Source organism: Chlamydotis macqueenii, chromosome 6 (assembly GCF_036417535.1).
Source record: "Chlamydotis macqueenii isolate bChlMac1 chromosome 6, bChlMac1.mat, whole genome shotgun sequence".
Classification (NCBI taxonomy): domain Eukaryota; kingdom Metazoa; phylum Chordata; class Aves; order Otidiformes; family Otididae; genus Chlamydotis; species Chlamydotis macqueenii.
Genome location: NC_141561.1, coordinates 42,506,195 through 42,523,258, shown reverse-complemented (window position 1 = coordinate 42,523,258; position 17,064 = coordinate 42,506,195). Strand labels below are relative to the sequence as shown.

Genomic DNA, 17,064 nt, shown 5'->3' with positions numbered 1-17,064 from the left:
GTAGACGTCACCTACTGTTGTGTCTTCATCTCAAAGCGGCTTGGATGCATGTGATTAATTTAATGGGTTTCCACCACACGAATGGTGTGTTTTTCGTAGTGCATTTCCACATCTAGAGCCAGCGGTCCTATGGGTCGGATCTCAATCCGATCTTCCTTCCCTGTGCCTTTCCATCCTGCCCTCTCTGGGGGAAAGCCACTGGAAATGATCCGGCTTCCCAAGCTGCTGCTTATGCTCAAGCAGTAGGTAAGAAACTTTCTGAAGCGGGAAAAGATTTGTTTGCAGGATTTGTTTTGGTGTGGAGATGTTTTTTTTGGCTCTTTTCTGGATGGAGAAAAAAAAAATCCTTGTATCTAGCCGAGGCGGTTGTGGTGCTCCCAGTATGAACGGTTCAGATTTCAAGCTGTGAAAGTGAAATGTTCGGGTGTTTGGCTGCAGGTTTTGTTTGCCAAGGGTGAAGAAGAGACACGACAGTTTGATTTCATCCTCTGCAAATGCGTCTTGTGGTCCGGCATGGGGAGGCACATCCAGGCTGCTGAGGCAGGACCGCTGCATCTCATGGGTGGTGAGGAGGATGTGTTGCCCACAAGCGTGTGTTTGGACCTTGTTTGGCACCCATCACTCCATCCCTGCCTGGGTGGGTGTTAACTGTGTCCTCTCCTGAAAGCCTCAGTCCCTCCTTCCAAGGCGGATGCAGGCTGCTGGCTAGTGAGCGCCCAGAGCTGGGAGCCAGACCCTGCTGATACCAGGCCATCTGGCTCATGAAGGAGGCTGGAAATCTTGGCATAATGTGACTGGAATGCAAAACCAAGGTGTAGCCCAGGAGAAGATGAAAGGAATGGGGAAAAAAAAACAAAAAAAAAGTAAGTACCTTTTTTTTTGTGGAACTCACGAACTAAGGTACCAAGCACCCCTTGGCATTGTCAAAGGGGATGAGCAAACAAGTTCTTCCCAGGCTCTTCCAGGGACGATGCACCAGGAGCCAGCTGTTGGCTTTCCTCCTTTGGTCTCCTGATCTCAGCAGTCCCTTGTTTCCCAGGCAGGCATTTTCCCATCCCACCCATTTAATGTTACAGCCCTATCTTCAGGCTGCGTTGGCCCCCACAGCAGGGTGGTGGACATCACCACCAGCACGCTCCTCCTGCTCGCTGCGTCGTCCTCGCTCGGTTCGGTGCCCGGACCCATGGCTGTCATGGGGTTTGGACTGCAGTTCAGACACTCTTGGGGCTTTAGTCAACTCATGACCCCCGTTGAGGGTCCCTGCAGAGAGCAGGGCTGCTGCCGCTATTGGAGAGCAGCTGTACTGCGGCCAGCATGTCGGCTTCAAAATGCTTGGGACAACGTGATTGGGAGGGTGATGCTGAGCCGCTATTTTACTCATTGCTGCTTCTCTGCCCTCTGTTTCCTACAGATGCTTTCCTAGAACAAGTCATAGAATCATAGAATGGTTAGGGTTGGAAGGGACCTTCAAAGGTCATCTAGTCCAACCTGCCTGCAAGGAGCAGGGACATCCCCAACTAGATCAGGTTGCTCAGAGCCTCATCCAGCCTGGCCTTGAACGTTTCCAGGGATGGGGCTTCCAACACCTTTCTGGGAAACCTGTTCCAGTGTTCTACAACTCGCATTATAAAAAAAAAACTCCTAATATCCAATGTAAATCTACCCCTATCTATTTTGAAACCATTACTCCTTGTCCTATCACAACAGGCCCTACTGAACAGCCTCTCCCCACCTTTCCTGCAGCCCCCTTTAGGCACTGGGAGGCCGCTCTCAGGTCTCCCCGGAGCCTCCTCTTCTCCAGGCTGAACAGCCCCAGCTCTCCCAGCCTGGCCTCACAGCAGAGCTGCTCCAGCCCTCTCATCATCTGCGTGGCCTCCTCTGGACCTTCTCCAACTGGTCCATGTCCTTCTTGTGTTGGGGGCTCCAGAGCTGGATGCAGTGCTGCAGGGGGGTCTCACCAGAGCGGAGCAGAGGGGAATTGAATGATCATCTTGTAATCAGCTCAGCTCAACACTGAATGATTGGAGAAGATGCGTCAGAAGGGGAGGGGAAAGAAAAGTCACCTCTGGGTCATTGGTGTCCATACAGAAAATCTGCGAGTCTATGAATTTTGCTTTGTCCTTGCCAGCTCTCGCCGCTGGGATGCCCAGTGCAGTTTCCAATGAAAACTGGAGTCTGTGAGTAAAGACCCTGGAGGTCTCGGGGCATCTGTTTTCATCCCTAGAAATCATGGCTGAAAATCAAGTGCTTTGCTTCCCTCCCTGCACTCAATTAAATGCTCGTTGGGGATTATCTGCTGTCAGGACACCTCTGTCTTGCTGGTCATGAGCGCTTAGGGTAGAGTTGGTTAAAGGGCTGCTCCTAGGTCTTCCTCTTGTTGGTAGGTTTCTGTTGCTGCCGGAAGGCCGTCGTTCCCAGTGCTGTCTCCTACATCTGCCTTCCTCGGATGGCTGATGCCATATCCCTCTGTTGCTGGCGGAGGCACAATGGTTTGCTTTGTGGGAAACGGTGGGAGAAAAACACCTTCAGCCAAGGTCATCATGCGTCGCTTGGGCTCCTGCCCTGGGTGCTGGGCTTTGCCGGCATCCCTGGCACATCTGGCTCAGCACTCCTGTTCCAAGTTTGGGTTGCCTTGTCTGCTGGACTCTTACAATCTTCCCACCTTAATTATCCAAACCAGCTTAAATCAGGCTTGATTCCTCATAAAATGTGGGCTTGGATGACTGTGAATTAACAGAGATGGTTGTTGTCCCTGGAAATTTAACTTTTTATTTATTTTTTTTTTTTTTATAACAGGCTTTACAGGAAGCATCCCCTGGGGCTCACCTCCTCACAACTCAGCAGACTTTAATCCATTGGTGAAATTCAGGGACTTCCAAGCAACAAATGACACGGTTGAGCTGCTTTTTTTTTTATTGTAAGCAGGGGGTGGGTGGACGCAGACTATTAAGGGATGTTTTTCCCAAAGGCAGTGTGCAGAGGAGCCTGGCCAAAAGACAGGCGAGCTTCACTTGTTGAGCAGTCAGTTCTGCAAGGGGTGACCGATAGCGTGATTTGGGGTGGAAGGACCCTGGTGTCCTACATGGAAAGGAAGGAGCCTCTGGATGGGGAGATGAATGCGGTATTTTTATTGCCATTTAACAGACGCGCCGGTTGTGGTTTCCCCTTCCTTCCCCTGCCCATCACAGAATCCATCCCTCAGCCTCCCTCCTGGTACGCAGCAGGCATCTCGGACCCACCCCTCCAACGAGCTCAGACCAACCGTTTGTGGCCAAAACTGAAAGGACAACCCCACTGTCTCTTCAGCAGCCTCCAGAAGATAACCAACCTTGAGTTCTGCTTTGATGACCCCCCCACCAAGCGTTAATTAGAGCTGCCAGCAGCCACTTTGCCAAGTCTCATCCGGCACAAAGCGAGTCACTGGGATGCGGTCTGGTCCCTCGTTGGGAGACAGCGATGAGCCGGAGAGGGACGCTTGGTAACAGATGCAGCTTGCTTGGATCTGCCCCAGCGAAAGCCAGGGGGGACCATGTTCTCCCCCAAGATAATCTAGACTGGTAGCGTTTCAGGGAAGAAATCTGCTCCGTTTGTCCAGGCTGGCTTTTGAAGAGAGGTCATGCGGTCAGATAAGCCAGCCCATATCGGGCTGGGGGGGATTTAGGATTTGCTGGTGCCTGCACAGCCTGCGCTGACCGCTTGCTTTTATCATCCGAAGCAATCAGGTCTGGCGTATGAAACCTTTCACCTGTCCTTAATAGAAAGGGAACTGATGCTGGGAGCACTTGCTAGTACCTGTCAAAGCGGAATTGAGCGACACCAACATGTTTTTGTGGTGGTTAGTGTGAGCCATGAAAACTGCTGTAGGCAGGGCAGGAGTTTGCTCTGGGAAATACAAGCTTGGAGACGGAATTGCCTCTCCCAGAAATACTGCCATCCTCAGACAGCAAGGAGATGTTTGTGGACGGAGATTTCATCTTCTCTTTCCTTTGTAAGCCTGGTGCAGTCCCTACAGCCTGCTGCCATGTGGGCTTAACCTGAGCTTAAATGCTAAGGCCGGAGCAGTTCGCTGCCTCCCCGGGTTCAGCGGGGCACGTTCCTCCCCCCAGGGAGGGAGTGGCTCTCCTGCATTTTGTGCCTGGTTCACTTCAGCAATTGCTTTCCCCCAGGTTTCATCGCGCTCACCTATAAATAACTCCTAAAAACACCTCTGCGGGCGATAATTAATCGGAGAGCTCCGGTTGTACCTGGCTTGCTTGTGTCAGCTCCCCGCCATCCTCCACGGGGAGGAAGGGGGGACCGGAGCCGGTTGTCATACGGTGAAGGAGCCCTATTTGGTACCAAACAAATCACAGAATCACAGGATGGTTTGGGTGGGAAGGGACCTTTCAAGCCCATCCAGTCCAACCCTCCTGCAAGGAGCAGGGACATCTCCAACCAGATCAGGTTGCTCAGAGCCCCGGCCAACCTGGCCTGGAACGTTTCCAGGGATGGGGCACCACCGCCTCTCTGGGCAACCTGGGCCAGTGTTCTACCACCCTCAGTGTAAAATTTTTTTCCTTATATCCAATCTGAACCTTGATCTTGCAGAGCTTTCCCGCAGCGGGAAACAAGGCTGAAAGGGAATTGGGGAGCTCCCTGCAAACTGGAGTCATGACTGGCTGGCGGCAGCAGTATTTCCTTTTTACAAAACCACCAAAAGATTTTTTTTTTTTTTTTTTTTTTTTTTTTTTTTTTAAATCAAGTTAAGTAATTGCAGGTCTGAATGTGAGCATCTGAGTGAGAGCACATGGGGTGAAGCAGCACCAGGACTCACCTGGGAGTGTCGGGCCCTGGGAGCCCTGCACAGCGGAGGAGAAGGGAAGTGCTTGCTGGCAGGTCGCTGCTGTTTCTTGCTCTGCACTTGGAATAACAAGCATATTTAACTTCTTGGCCTGGATTGCAAGGGGGCCAGGGGTCTTCTTGGACCCATGCACTGAGGAGGTGGAGGAGCCCGGGAGCCGCCTGGAGCTCCCATGGCATTGGAAAAATCTCATCGTTGCCCTTGGGGACCGGAGGGCTGGGGCGACGCTGCAGAAACCCTGTAGCTGCAGAAAAATGTCAGCAATGCCTGTCATTTCCCCTGGGCTGGTTGGTGGGAAGCAGCAAGAGATGCTGACTGCATCCCTCAGGATGCCCCCACCCGAAGCCAAAGAGGCTCTCGCCCATGTTTTGCAACCAGAGGGGTCCGAGGGTCACCAGAAGAGCCAGGAGCAGCACTGTCTGGCACTGGTTTGGTGTTTTTTTTTTTTCCTCAGCCTTACTGTTGCAAGCCTGGATGTTAAAATCCAGGCAAAAATAAACTAAACACTAAAAACGTCCCCAGGTGGGAGGAGAAAGCAAGGGCTCTCCTCTCTTTTTGCGGCTCCAAAGGGGTGTGATGTGAGTGCATGGTGGTGCCAAGAGGCTGCCGGAGGCAGGAGATGTTTGCGCCTCCTTTCTCCAAGGGCAGCGAGGGGATTTTGGCTGCTGTCTTTTGGCAGGTGTTGAAAAACAAGAGATGGGGAGGGTTTGTGGGACAAGCTCAGGCTGCAGTGCCTTGAGGCCTGGGGCGATGTGGAGCCTCCTCTGCACCAAAGCTGCTTGTCCCATGAAATTTGGCCCCCCCTTCGCTCTGAAAAATCAGCTCCGTGCAGCAGGGTCCATATTCCTGGAGCACAGATGGATGAGAAAAGGATATTTTTTTCTATTTGAAAAGGATATTTGAAGTTGAGTATCAACTTCAAACCAACCCACCTGGGCTGGCTCGGTGGGGAAGGATGGCCTCGTCCCCGCGCCCTCCTGTTAGCGATATCGTAGTGTCCTCTGCTGGGCCCAGCTGAAACTGGATGTGACATGATAGTTGTCCAGTCCTGGCCCTGCACATCCCCTAAGACCCGTCTCTCCTCCTCATTTCTCCGGTGAGCCAAGAGAAAATAAAGAGCACGACAAACTAGCTGAGAGTAAGGAGAGTGAAGCGGAAAGGAGGAGAGGATGATACCTGGTTTCTGCTGCTTTTTTTTTTTTTGCTTCAGCTTTGTTAGAGATCTTTATGAAATGAAAGCCATGGGATGGGCATTTAGCAGCCTCCTCCCTTAGCTCCTTTTCTCCACCTACACAAGAGGTTTTTGAATTGGAGGAAAAAAAAAACACCACACAGACATCTACAATTGGGCTTTTATTTTTAAATTCTGTATATCAATCAAGGGATTTTTCTCTTGTGCATGCAGATAAAGTCACTGGATTGATTCAGAGCCTGTTTGCAGCAGGGTACTTGTAGAATTCCTTCACAAGGACATTTTCAAATGTTTTGAGGTTTGGTTTGTTTTTTTTTTTTTCATCAGACAGCTGCTGAAGCCAGCCCTGTGCTCGGAGATGACTGAAGCCACTGCGGCTGGTGGTGTGACTGGCACTGCGAGGTCTCACTGGGCACTGCGTAACGTTGCACAGATGCACTGCTGTCACCTGGCTCGGCTAGGACAGCCAGTGCTGTTGCTTCAGGAATGTGTGGAGCTGCAAAAGCTGCATTTTAAAAGGTCAGCACTTACGCATTGTAGGGACGCTCTCTGGGTGTCCCAAGGGTTTCCTTCTGTTTACTGGGGGCAGGAGGAGAGGAGGAAAAGGCACAGCTGGAAAAGCAGGAGTTGGCATTGGTCCTGGACAGTTGGCAGGCGACATGGATGCCCACCAGAACCGGACACTGCAATGGGGACAGGCTGAAGAGGAGAGGGGCCGTTGTGTTGAACAGCTTTCACTAACGTACCTGCTTTTTCAAACAACAATAGAAATAACAGCACCAGGTACCGTGCTGCCACGACGTACCGGGATGCCCCAGCCTATTTCAAGCCCTGAATATTAACTTAGGTCTTTGCTTACTCTTTCTATGCGTAGTGGGGACTGCGGCAGCCTCAGGGCGTAACCTTTCAGCAAGGACCAAATCACCAAGCGCTGAGAACCGGCTTTTGCACCGTGGGGCATTGAATCTTTCCCTTCCCCATGAACAACGAGCATTCAGCCCTGTACCTCTCAAGTCAGGAAACACACAAGCTGTTATTGTTAGTATTGGTGATAGGGCCAGGGTTTGGTTCTTTACCGAACATCACTTACACAGAGGAAATCCGTTTGGTTTTATAAACATTGCTTACAAAGCTCTCATCACCTCACAGGTAAGCTCCAGATACAGCTCTCTGCCTGATGGGGAACTTGAGTGAAACACCAGTGCCTTTACAATCACTTCCCTGCAAAAAAAAACCCTTAATTTTGCTCCAGGTATTGTAAACATACACAAAACCCATTTAAGATGTGCATCTAGCTTGGCCTATGTGACACATGTTGTCAGTGCATAACGTTTGCCTCTTCTATAACAACAGCTACACAAAGATTTCAAAGTGCTTGATAAACCTGACAGTTTAAATAGAGCAAATTGTTCTCCTAAAGCCCTTGAAGCAAAGTCTTATGAAATCCCTGTATATCTTCATTGTATATAGAGGTTAAAAAAAAAAAAAAGTTACTGAGTTCTCTGTATACCAAGTTCTCTGTACACGTTTCCATCCCTGGAAACATTCCAGGCCAGGTTGGCCAGGGCTCTGAGCAACCTGGTCTGGTTGGAGATGTCCCTGCTCCTCGCAGGGGGGTTGGACTGGACGGGCTTGAGAAGTCTCTTCCAACCCAAACCATCCTGTGATTCTATGATTCTAAGATGCAGAAGCCAGGAGCCTTGGGCTTCACACGAGTATCTTCCCAAGTGACTGAAGCAATCCTATACTAATTATTTTTAACAATTGGTTATTAATTAAAGGCAAAAATCTTATCGGTGAAACAACCCCTCCCACGGTGCTAGTTTAAAGGGACACTATTATTTCTTGACTGAAAGTCAGCAATGATTTCAGTGAAATTTGAGATACTCTCTGATCCTTCTGGTCCAGAAGGCCTACCGCTGGTTTCATTTGCTAGTGGGACTTGGATTTGGCTGGCTTTCTTGTTCTTCCCTTCTTACCGCAGCACCTGCGGCAGCAGAAGAGGCAGCACTTCACAGAAATTAAGAGGGAGAGGAGCACCACGGCAAGGAGGAAGGCGACGACGTCCAGGGAGTGGTACTGGATCCAGTTCAAGTCGTGAGCAGCAGGTCGCAGGTGTGGGGCCCCTTTGTGTCTCATGACAAACTCCACCCAGTGCACGGCCAGGTCCAGGGGGTGGATGGGTCTGTCGAGGTGAAGCTCTGAGAGGCGCTTGATGTTCTCTTTGTACCTGCCAAGAAAAGACGTTGGGTGTTTTCAGTGACTTGTGTTGCCGAGACTGAGTCCCCAGAAAAAAAGGAAGCAGTGTCAGTTGTCTGATGGCCCACTGGGGGCTTCTCTGGTGGTGTTCGCCACCATCACCACCCCACGAGAAGGATAATGGCAAAGTTATAGGCCCAGAAAAGTGCTGTTTTCACTGACAAAGGAGGAAAGGTATTAGAAAAAGAAGGAGCAAAGCTTAGTTTGAGCTGTCAGCAAAATCTCTGGGGTGAAGGATGAAAGCATCCGGCTGAAATGTGAGACTGGGTGTAGAAAAGCTGTCCAACTGAAGAACAAGACGAATTAGTAGCAGCAGTAGTATTGCTACAAGAATGATGATTAGGAAACCGGCAATAAGGTGCTGGTTTTTGTTTTTGGAGAAGAGGATGCCAAGAATGGAGAGGCTCCCAGAGAAAGGAAGCGGGAAGAAGGAGGGTATGTCTTAAAGCTCCCCTTTGCTGTGATGCCTTGAAACACCTTGGGCATGCTGACAGCACTACTGTGATACCTGGCGTGGTTCCCTGTACTGCCTCAGCGTAGCTGCACATATTCCTCCTGCTCTGTGCTGGAATTGTCCAGCCTTACTGAGCCAGGCAGCAGCTGACTGCGCTCGTACAGCTGCTTATGAGCACTTGTTGAGGCGGGGCTGGGGGAGAGATGACTGAGAAAACTGGTCTGTAAAATAAATGAGTGATAATAGCTCCGTTTAGTAAATCCTGCCAGCTGCAAGGCAATGCTTCCTGACACAGTACAGCCTCTGGACTACACCGAGGCACTGCCACTTGTCTCCTTCCTCCTGCTGCTGTGCAGACAGCATCTCTGGGCAATCTGCATGCAATGAAAATTAGCCAGGCAACTGAAGCTTTCCACTTTTTCAGACTCCCCACTGACTGATGTCACCACTGATTTGGGGAACAAATGCAGTTTGCTGCATCTCCCTTCACCGATGGCCTTTTCTACCACGTTGTGTCAAAGCCCGCCACATCACTGCCTGGTTAGTTTGCCTTTAAGCAGGTGACACATCTTTTGTCAATTTGATCCTTCCATCGCACTTATACCCCATCTTCCCTGACACCTGCATCCCCTCATACCAGCCCGTCCTTGTCACCTAATGATTACAATCCCAGGCAGAGAGGACGGCGGTGTTATAGGGACGGGAAGGAGGTTAACCCAGGGCAAGCATCAGCTTCTCAGTGATGTAACTTTGATATAAGAAGGCATACAAGATCAGATTAGTATTCTGTTAAGCTGGAAGCTAGTGTGCTGGCATTACACAACAGTAGAAGGGGAAAGGCTGTGCCTCTGTTACTGACGTTTTATCATTAATAACTGCTTTCAGGGCAGTAGATATGTCCTTCGAAGTCATCTCAAGTATATTCAGTGTCAGTCCTGCTCCCCGTGACTCTACTCGCTTGGCGTTGTCCATCTGGTCTCCGAATAACGGCATGAGTACCATCGGGACTGCATTGCATATGCCCTCATAAATGCCGTGTGAGCCTCCGTGGCTAATGAAGGCACGAGCCTTCGGGTGAGCTGTGGAGGAAAGAAAGATTTGCTTAGCTATTTGATCTGTTAAGTCACAGTAACGCATCCCTGGGGGAAAAACTTGCACACAAACGGTACTGGCAGGTATAAATCAAGAACTTTGGGCTGTCATGTGCATCATTACTTAAGGGCTGCAGATGAGCACAGGACAATACAGGGGATTGAAGGAACCTTGGGTTGTAGAGCTCTGTCTTGGTTTTGGTAATCTCTGGAAAGCCTTGGATAATCCTCCAAAGCTTCTCAGAATTTAGGATGAAGTGAGAGCTAAGTGAGGTTAAAGAAGATGTTACCCTTGCTTGCTTTTTTACCATGTCTTCCATTTGATGGTTTTGCAGATCTTCCACAGCTGAGCCCTGTTCTCTAACCAACAAATGCACTCCTGGCAACAGCATGTACAATTTTACCACTCGAAAAGCCCAACAACCTGTCTGGAAATGCTCATGCAGGGGCCTTAGATTTTCTTTTCAGTCCAGTAGACAAAAACATGACAAAAACCCAAGGCTGGCTGTTGAGACTGGCTAGTCAGAGATAAAAAGACACCCATTTTTGACAGTAAGGGTAGTCAAGTGTTGGAACACCTTTGCAAACACTGTCATTTCATAATCTGGCAATTTTGAAGTTGCACCAGAGAAGTTTCTAAGCTCTGTTTCAAACAGCAAAGGCTGTAAGAAGTCCTGTGACACACAGTGATACAGGGAGTCAGCGCAGGTGATGCTAACAGGGCCTTACAACAGCGTTATTGGATTAAAAGAAACACGCTGGTACCACTCAAGGTATCTCAGACCTACCTAGAAGATCATTCTGTGGCAGCCATTTGACAAGCTTGACATTCTTTGGCAGGTTGGGGGGCACCTTTCCCGTGTATCGCCACAAAACCTTTTGAGAGAAGTAAACACAATGTCAGTTCTCAGCAGCCGGCCTCTTGCTGCTCCGCAGTGGCTTTGAAAAGCACAGCTAAAGACATCCGTGGTACAGAAAACTGGTTTTGTCATGCAGAGCAGCTGAGGGGATCGTTTCTTCTGGCATCAGGGAGGATGAGAAAGCAGGGAGGCCAAAGCACACTGAAAGCCGAAGGTAACCATGTGCTCTATTTGAAAACAGCGTTGAACTGCTGTGCTGGAAGGGGCAGAGGGAAACCGTACCGTTTGAGGGACCGACCCCAAGGCATCTGCGATTTCTTTGGCTTTCTCCATTGGAATGTCAGAGACCATGGAGCCCAGTGAGAAGACAACGATGCCGTGTTCTCCAGAGGCATTCACAATAGCTTCGAATTCCTGCCAACACAAAGCATATCCTCAGTCAAAGTTCTTTCCATGTCACATGCTGCAATTTCTGTCGTGTTCCCACAAAACTATCTGGAAAGGCAATAAAATGAGCAGTCAACACAACAAAATTATGATTAGGAAAATGAGTTAGCTATACAAAAATGAGTCCCAGGGGGAAAAAAAAAATGGGCATAGGTGGATGAACAAAGTTATGGAGGTGCGTGAGTGTTTGCAGAATTGAAGCCCAAGATTCAGTATGGACGTGAGAAAAAATTTACGTTGAAACAGTCATGTAGCAAAGCTCAAAGACATCGGTTTCTGTGCAGTAAAAAAGATGCTGTACCAATCCCCAGGTGAATACATTGTGGTTTATTTTCACATTTACTGCAAGTCAGATGCTCTGGATTTAGAGTTGATGTTCTTCATTTCAGACCATGCAGCTGCAAGAGAGAATTAAGATTTTGAAAAGTGTCCTGACAGCAGAGAGACCTAACTTCTAATATCTGGAATTGCTGGGTCTGCTTTGAGTATGATAGCATTGAACTGCTGCCAATTTTTAAAATAATGTTTTGTTTGTTTGACTTAAATAAAAAAAGGACTAGGGGATGTGTCACTGGAATCCAAGAACAAAAGGATTCTGATGAAGCATAAAAATGGCCGAAGGCTGGAGCAAAAATTCCTATGCCATAGAAAAATATTTGGTAAAGCCAGGGAAGGAAAGACAAAACTGGAGGGAATTGTTGCAGGCATCAGAGTTAAATGAGTGGAATAAAATGAACTAAATGTTCCCGTAAGTCTAGCAATTGAGATGTTATCTCTAGGGTCTGAGGGGATAATCGAGACCGACCCTCTTCGTTTATTCTCCATTGCTTATTTTTGTGGCTGAGCAGAGTGCCGTGGCCCTTTGCGTGAGACTGGCTCTCAGATACAAAGAGCCATCGAGGGTTTGCTGACAGCTGCACCCTGAACAGCAGATCTGATGCTCTTCTGGGGGCAAACAAGGCAAAATGTAACTCTGACTTCAGGGCTTGGTTCTGTTCTACCAGATCTCTCTGAAGACAGGCTCTCCAGCAAGGCCTTGTCCGTGTCTGGTGGGGAACTCGGGGCTCAGTTCTGTATAAACTCACAGACACTGGGAACTGCAGAAACCTCCCCAAATGACAGATGTGCTTTTGCTACGAAATTATCTGGCGGTTCCTGATGAAGTGGAACAGATACGCTGTTTGAGGGTGTATTCAGCCTTATTTATTTTCTGTGGGACCAGTCACATCGGTTTTACTCTGTTTTTCAACTGTTTCTGTGTGCCAAGGTCTGATTTTCTGATCAGAAATGCCACTACTAGCACGAAACTCTTTGTAGCCTTGCTTTGGGAATAGGTAGGTTATTTAACTGAAGTCTTTTTAATCAGCATCTGCTTGTCTCAGTGGGTACTACACACAACCTTCATGAACTACCTGTTGTGAACACTCACTGAAAAATAAGAGAAAACACTACGAACTAGGAGGATTTTTTTAGTGGAAAGGGGCAGATATCCCACATTTAGGAAGTTTGGCATAGTTCAAGCAAAATACAGTTGCAGTCCAGATCTGGGACAGAGTATTTTACACAAGAGAAGAAGATCTCTTGCTGCTTCACTGGGTGGTGGGGATTTCCTTCAGGTCTGCCACGGTCTGAAATTCCTGCAGAAATGCCAGAGGCATGCAAAATTAAATTACTGGAAATAGGCTGCCAAAAAAAAATACTGATGGAAAAGCCCAGATTTTTGTGCGTGCTTGTCTGGGAATCTGGAGGTCTGCCACAAAATAACTTACTGCTTCACGCACAAGGGATGCAGAGGTGCAAAGTGCTTTCCTCACCACGTCCACCTCGTGTTCTCCTCTTATTTGTTACTGCCGGCAGCTCCATCTCATGGTGCGAGCAAACAGTGCAGCCATAGCTAAACTGGGGGAAAAAAGGTAACTAACCTGTGACAGTGCTTTTTCCTGAGTGCAGCTTATGCCCCCGATCAAGACCATGTTAGGCATGAGGGGCCTGGGATACTCAAACACAAAGTCGAATTTCATGAGCCAAATCGACGCACGGCTGAACAGCTCAAGCACCGTTGCCTCTCGTTGGAGGAATTCTTTGATCAAATGCTTATACGGCAAGTAAAGAAAGCTGCAAGCCAGGGAGCTGCTCAGGCTGGCTATGAGATTGCCCACACGCTGGAGGAAGGCCATGCGGTCTGTGTAGCGAGTGAAGAACCTAGGAACGTAAGAAGGAGGATTTGGGCAGAGGGTAGCGCGAAAGTCTAGGCCGCAGGGCAGTCCCCGTACAAGGTACACAGAAGGCAGGGAGAGATGTTCAGCCACTATCTGTCCACATGGGAAAAAAGGATCCATAAAGACAGCATGAAATTTGCTTTCTTCAAGATATTTGATTAGCTCTTTCTTAGACAGAAGACGTTTGCAGGAATCAAAGAACATGGCTGTAATATTTGCCATTTTTGAGAATTTTTCCAAGAAGGGTTGAGGTGTGAAACTCCTGTACCCCATCTTTTTAAATTCTGCCTCCACGTACTCCTTGGTGTAAGCCACAGGGTATGTTTTCACCGTGTAATGCACTGATGAATTTATCCGCAAATTTATCTCTGGCGCAACCACCACGATTTCATGTCCTCTCTGTCTGAGCCGCTCCACAACCGGGTGCATGCTGAGCCAGTGGCTGCCATCGATAGGTACAACCAGAAGCTTTCCACCTTCAGAAAAGGTCCACAGGAGCAAGAAAAACACAACCCAGGAGGCAAGAGAATTAAATCCTGCATTCGAAGACACCATTTTCCATGTGCTGTCAGCAAAGTCTTAAACAGCTGCAAAACTATTGCAGGGGATGAGGAATGAATAGTGGGGTACTTTGCACTTTAATCTTACCTAAGGTCAGTGTTTAATTTTTAACAAACTGTACATGTGAGGGCAGAAATGAAGGTAATTTTTAACTCTGGGTTTATCATCTGTGCACAGTGAAGGCTTTAAGCAACTGGGCACTGTGAGGTGAAGTTGAATGTTTGAATTAATGTTAGAGGATTCAAATGCTCGAGGAGAAGTGTCACGCAGTTGGCTGCGTGTCGCCCTGAAAGCCTGAACAGTCATGAATGGGAGGTAACACCTGACCAAGCAATCACTAATTAACACCCGGTTAATGATGAACTCCCTGCCTTGAGTCCGCTCAGCTGAGTCAGCAAAACTCGGCACCAAAGTCTGCCCTTTGGATTGCCTTGCACTCTCAGAGCCTAAATAAGAAGCAGAGACCCTCAGAGATGCGATACACAATGGGCTGAGAAGGGTTATCTCCAGATTTGTTTCCACATCGTAGCGGTTATCAAAGTGAAAACCCTGAGTCCACAGCAGTAAACGTGATGCAAGCTCAGCAGTAACTTCTGCTGTTGCAACACCTCTGCATCTGAAAAACAGAATAAATGACCGATAGCTGTGCTGCTTGCACAGGGAGACTTAAACAAGCTAGGGAGGGAGGGCAGATAGTTACAATCCTGGAGGAGTGTTTTTTTTCCAGACATCCTTTTATATGCTGTCTTACATTGCTTCTTACACATATCCAGAGGCCAAAGAGCTCCCCGACCACCTTTGATCGCACACCCCTGGTTTTGGGGTTCACTATCAATCTCTGCAGCACACTGTGAGTGCCTGTGTATATGCACAGAGTTAGGTCTACATTATTCATTCCATCACATCTCCTGCGATTAATCAGTATTCCCCAACTGTGAGGGATATTAAATCGAATGACCTGGAATTATTTTGTCATTTATCGAGATACAGCATACGTGCCACGATTGTCTAATATTTTAGTGCTGTGCTTACAACAAGCTAAGCCATACCTAGGCAGCTACGTAGCTTGGGCAACTTAACCTCAGCTCTCCTGGAGAGAAACTCTTCAGCTGCTTGCAGTGCAAGTCTTGTGATCATCTATCAGAGCCTGAGAGTCCCACTTCCAAATCACGCCAACTTGGTATTCGATCACATCTTGGCTCAAGTACAAACACTACTATAGGAAGCTCTTAAAAAAGCAAATCTTCAGTAATGGCTAGTAAACACTATCATACCCTCAACATAAACAATGACAAACCTTTGATAATGGCTTCTTCTGCTCACAGTTGATGCCTCCAATATAGACCATATTTGGCATTATTGGGCGCGGATACTCAAAAACAAAGTCATATCTCATCAGCCAAATGGATGCTTTGCTAAACAGTTCCAGTATTGTTACTTCTCTGTGAAGAAACTCAGAAGCTAAGTTCTCATATTTTAAATAAAAGAGGTAGCATAACAAATGCTCTGAAAATCCAATCAGGAGGTTCTTCACACGCTCCGTAAATGTCATGTGGTCTGAACTGGATGTGAAAATCCTCGGCACGTAAGAAAAAGGACTGGGACACTGAGTGGCTTTGTAGTCTAAGGTACATGGAAGACCACGCATGAAGTACACTGAAGGGAGGGAGAGATACTCGGCAACAATTGGTCCACAGGGCAACACAGGATCCACCATAATGGCATCAAATTTACTATCATGGAGGTACGCCATTAGTTCTTCATTGTGTAAGAGATTTCGACAAGTAGAAGAGAACACGTTGGTCAGTTCTGACATATTGTAGAGTACAACTGTAAATTTTTCTAGAAGAGGAAGGTTATCAAAACTTTTTTCACCAATGGAATGGTAGTATCTATCCAGAAACTCCTGTGTGTAAGGCACGGAGTATGTTTTGATGGTGAAAGACTGTGAGCTTTTCATGAGCAAACTGGCTTCTGGAATCACTGCAACAATTTCGTGCCCCCTCTCCCAGAGTTTCTCCAGAACCACACGCATGCTCAGCCAGTGACTTCCATCCTGAGGCATGACTAAAAGCTTCTCACCTTCTGCCAAACTCCAGAAAGAAAGAAAAAGAATGAGCCCTGTGTATATCTGGTACCTCCACATAGCTGTCATGGGGCTGCTGGCAGGAAAAGGAATGAACTCTTCCTTCTTCCAAGCAGCATATGAAAGCAAAAAAAAATAGTTGTACCGCATTTATAACTTGACGATCGTTAATCTTTACCTCTACAACCTAAGACAGGTTGTTGGAGTTCAAAGATCGTGTTTTAAATGGTGATAAAAGTGTTGATAAGAGTGCTATCAAGGGACCTAAGGCAAAAGCATTTCCATGCAGTTATCTTAAATGATTCAGAACAATTAGCAAGGCCTTTGATTAGCAGAGGTAGCAGTTGTTTGTAAAGGGATTTTTCTGGATCAGGATTGTTTGAAGGGAGTCACTCTGCTCTTGACTGTCCTGTGCCAGATTAAACTTTCATGGCCACTGAGCTTATCTAGAGAGCTTATAAGGTCCTGCACCTGGGTCAGGGCAATGCCCGGTATCAATCCAGGCTGGGGGATGAAGGGATTGAGAGCAGCCCTGAGGAGAAGGACTTGGGGGTGCTGGTGGATGAAAAGCTCAACATGACCTGACATTGTGCGCTTGCAGCCCAGAAAGCCAACTGCATCCTGGGCTGCATCCAAAAGAGCCCCCAACATCAGAAGGATGTGGAGCTGTTGGAGAGGGTCCAGAGGAGGCCACGAAGATGATCAGAGGGCTGGAGCAGCTCTCCTGTGAGGCCAGGCTGAGAGAGCTGGGGCTGTTCAGCCTGGAGAGGAGGAGGCTCCGGGGAGACCTGAGAGCGGCCTCCCAGTGCCCAAAGGGGGCTGCAGGAAAGGTGGGGAGAGACTCTTCAGCAGGGCCTGTTGTGACAGGACAGGGGTAATTGTTTTAAACTGAAAGAGGGTAGATTTAGACCAGATATAAGGAAGAAATTTGTTACACTGAGGGTGGTGGAGCACTGTCCCAGGTTGCCCAGAGAGGCGGTGGATGCCCCATCCCTGGAAACATTCCAGGCCAGGTTGGCCGGGGCTCTGAGCAACCTGATCTGGTTGGAGATGTC

The 17,064-nt window shown here is 48.2% G+C and overlaps 1 protein-coding gene across 2 annotated transcripts in view; it reads right to left on the bottom strand.

Moving 5' to 3' along the window:
- Positions 1-6,178: 6,178 nt before the first annotated feature.
- Positions 6,179-17,064, bottom strand: part of LOC104478524 (UDP-glucuronosyltransferase 1A1) — a 34,832-nt gene continuing 23,946 nt past the window's right edge. The window contains exons 1-5 of one of the 2 annotated variants that reach the window (XM_010118886.2): positions 15,221-16,003; positions 10,979-11,110; positions 10,625-10,712; positions 9,605-9,824; positions 6,179-8,262 (exon numbers count right to left, since the gene is read on the bottom strand). In XM_010118886.2, the coding sequence (XP_010117188.2) occupies positions 7,965-8,262; positions 9,605-9,824; positions 10,625-10,712; positions 10,979-11,110; positions 15,221-15,988 (1,506 nt within the window). In that variant the 5' untranslated portion in view covers positions 15,989-16,003 and the 3' untranslated portion in view covers positions 6,179-7,964. Of the gene's footprint in view, positions 8,263-9,604; positions 9,825-10,624; positions 10,713-10,978; positions 11,111-15,220; positions 16,004-17,064 lie in introns of those variants that run through there. The other variant, XM_086751539.1, reaches the window with a different exon arrangement.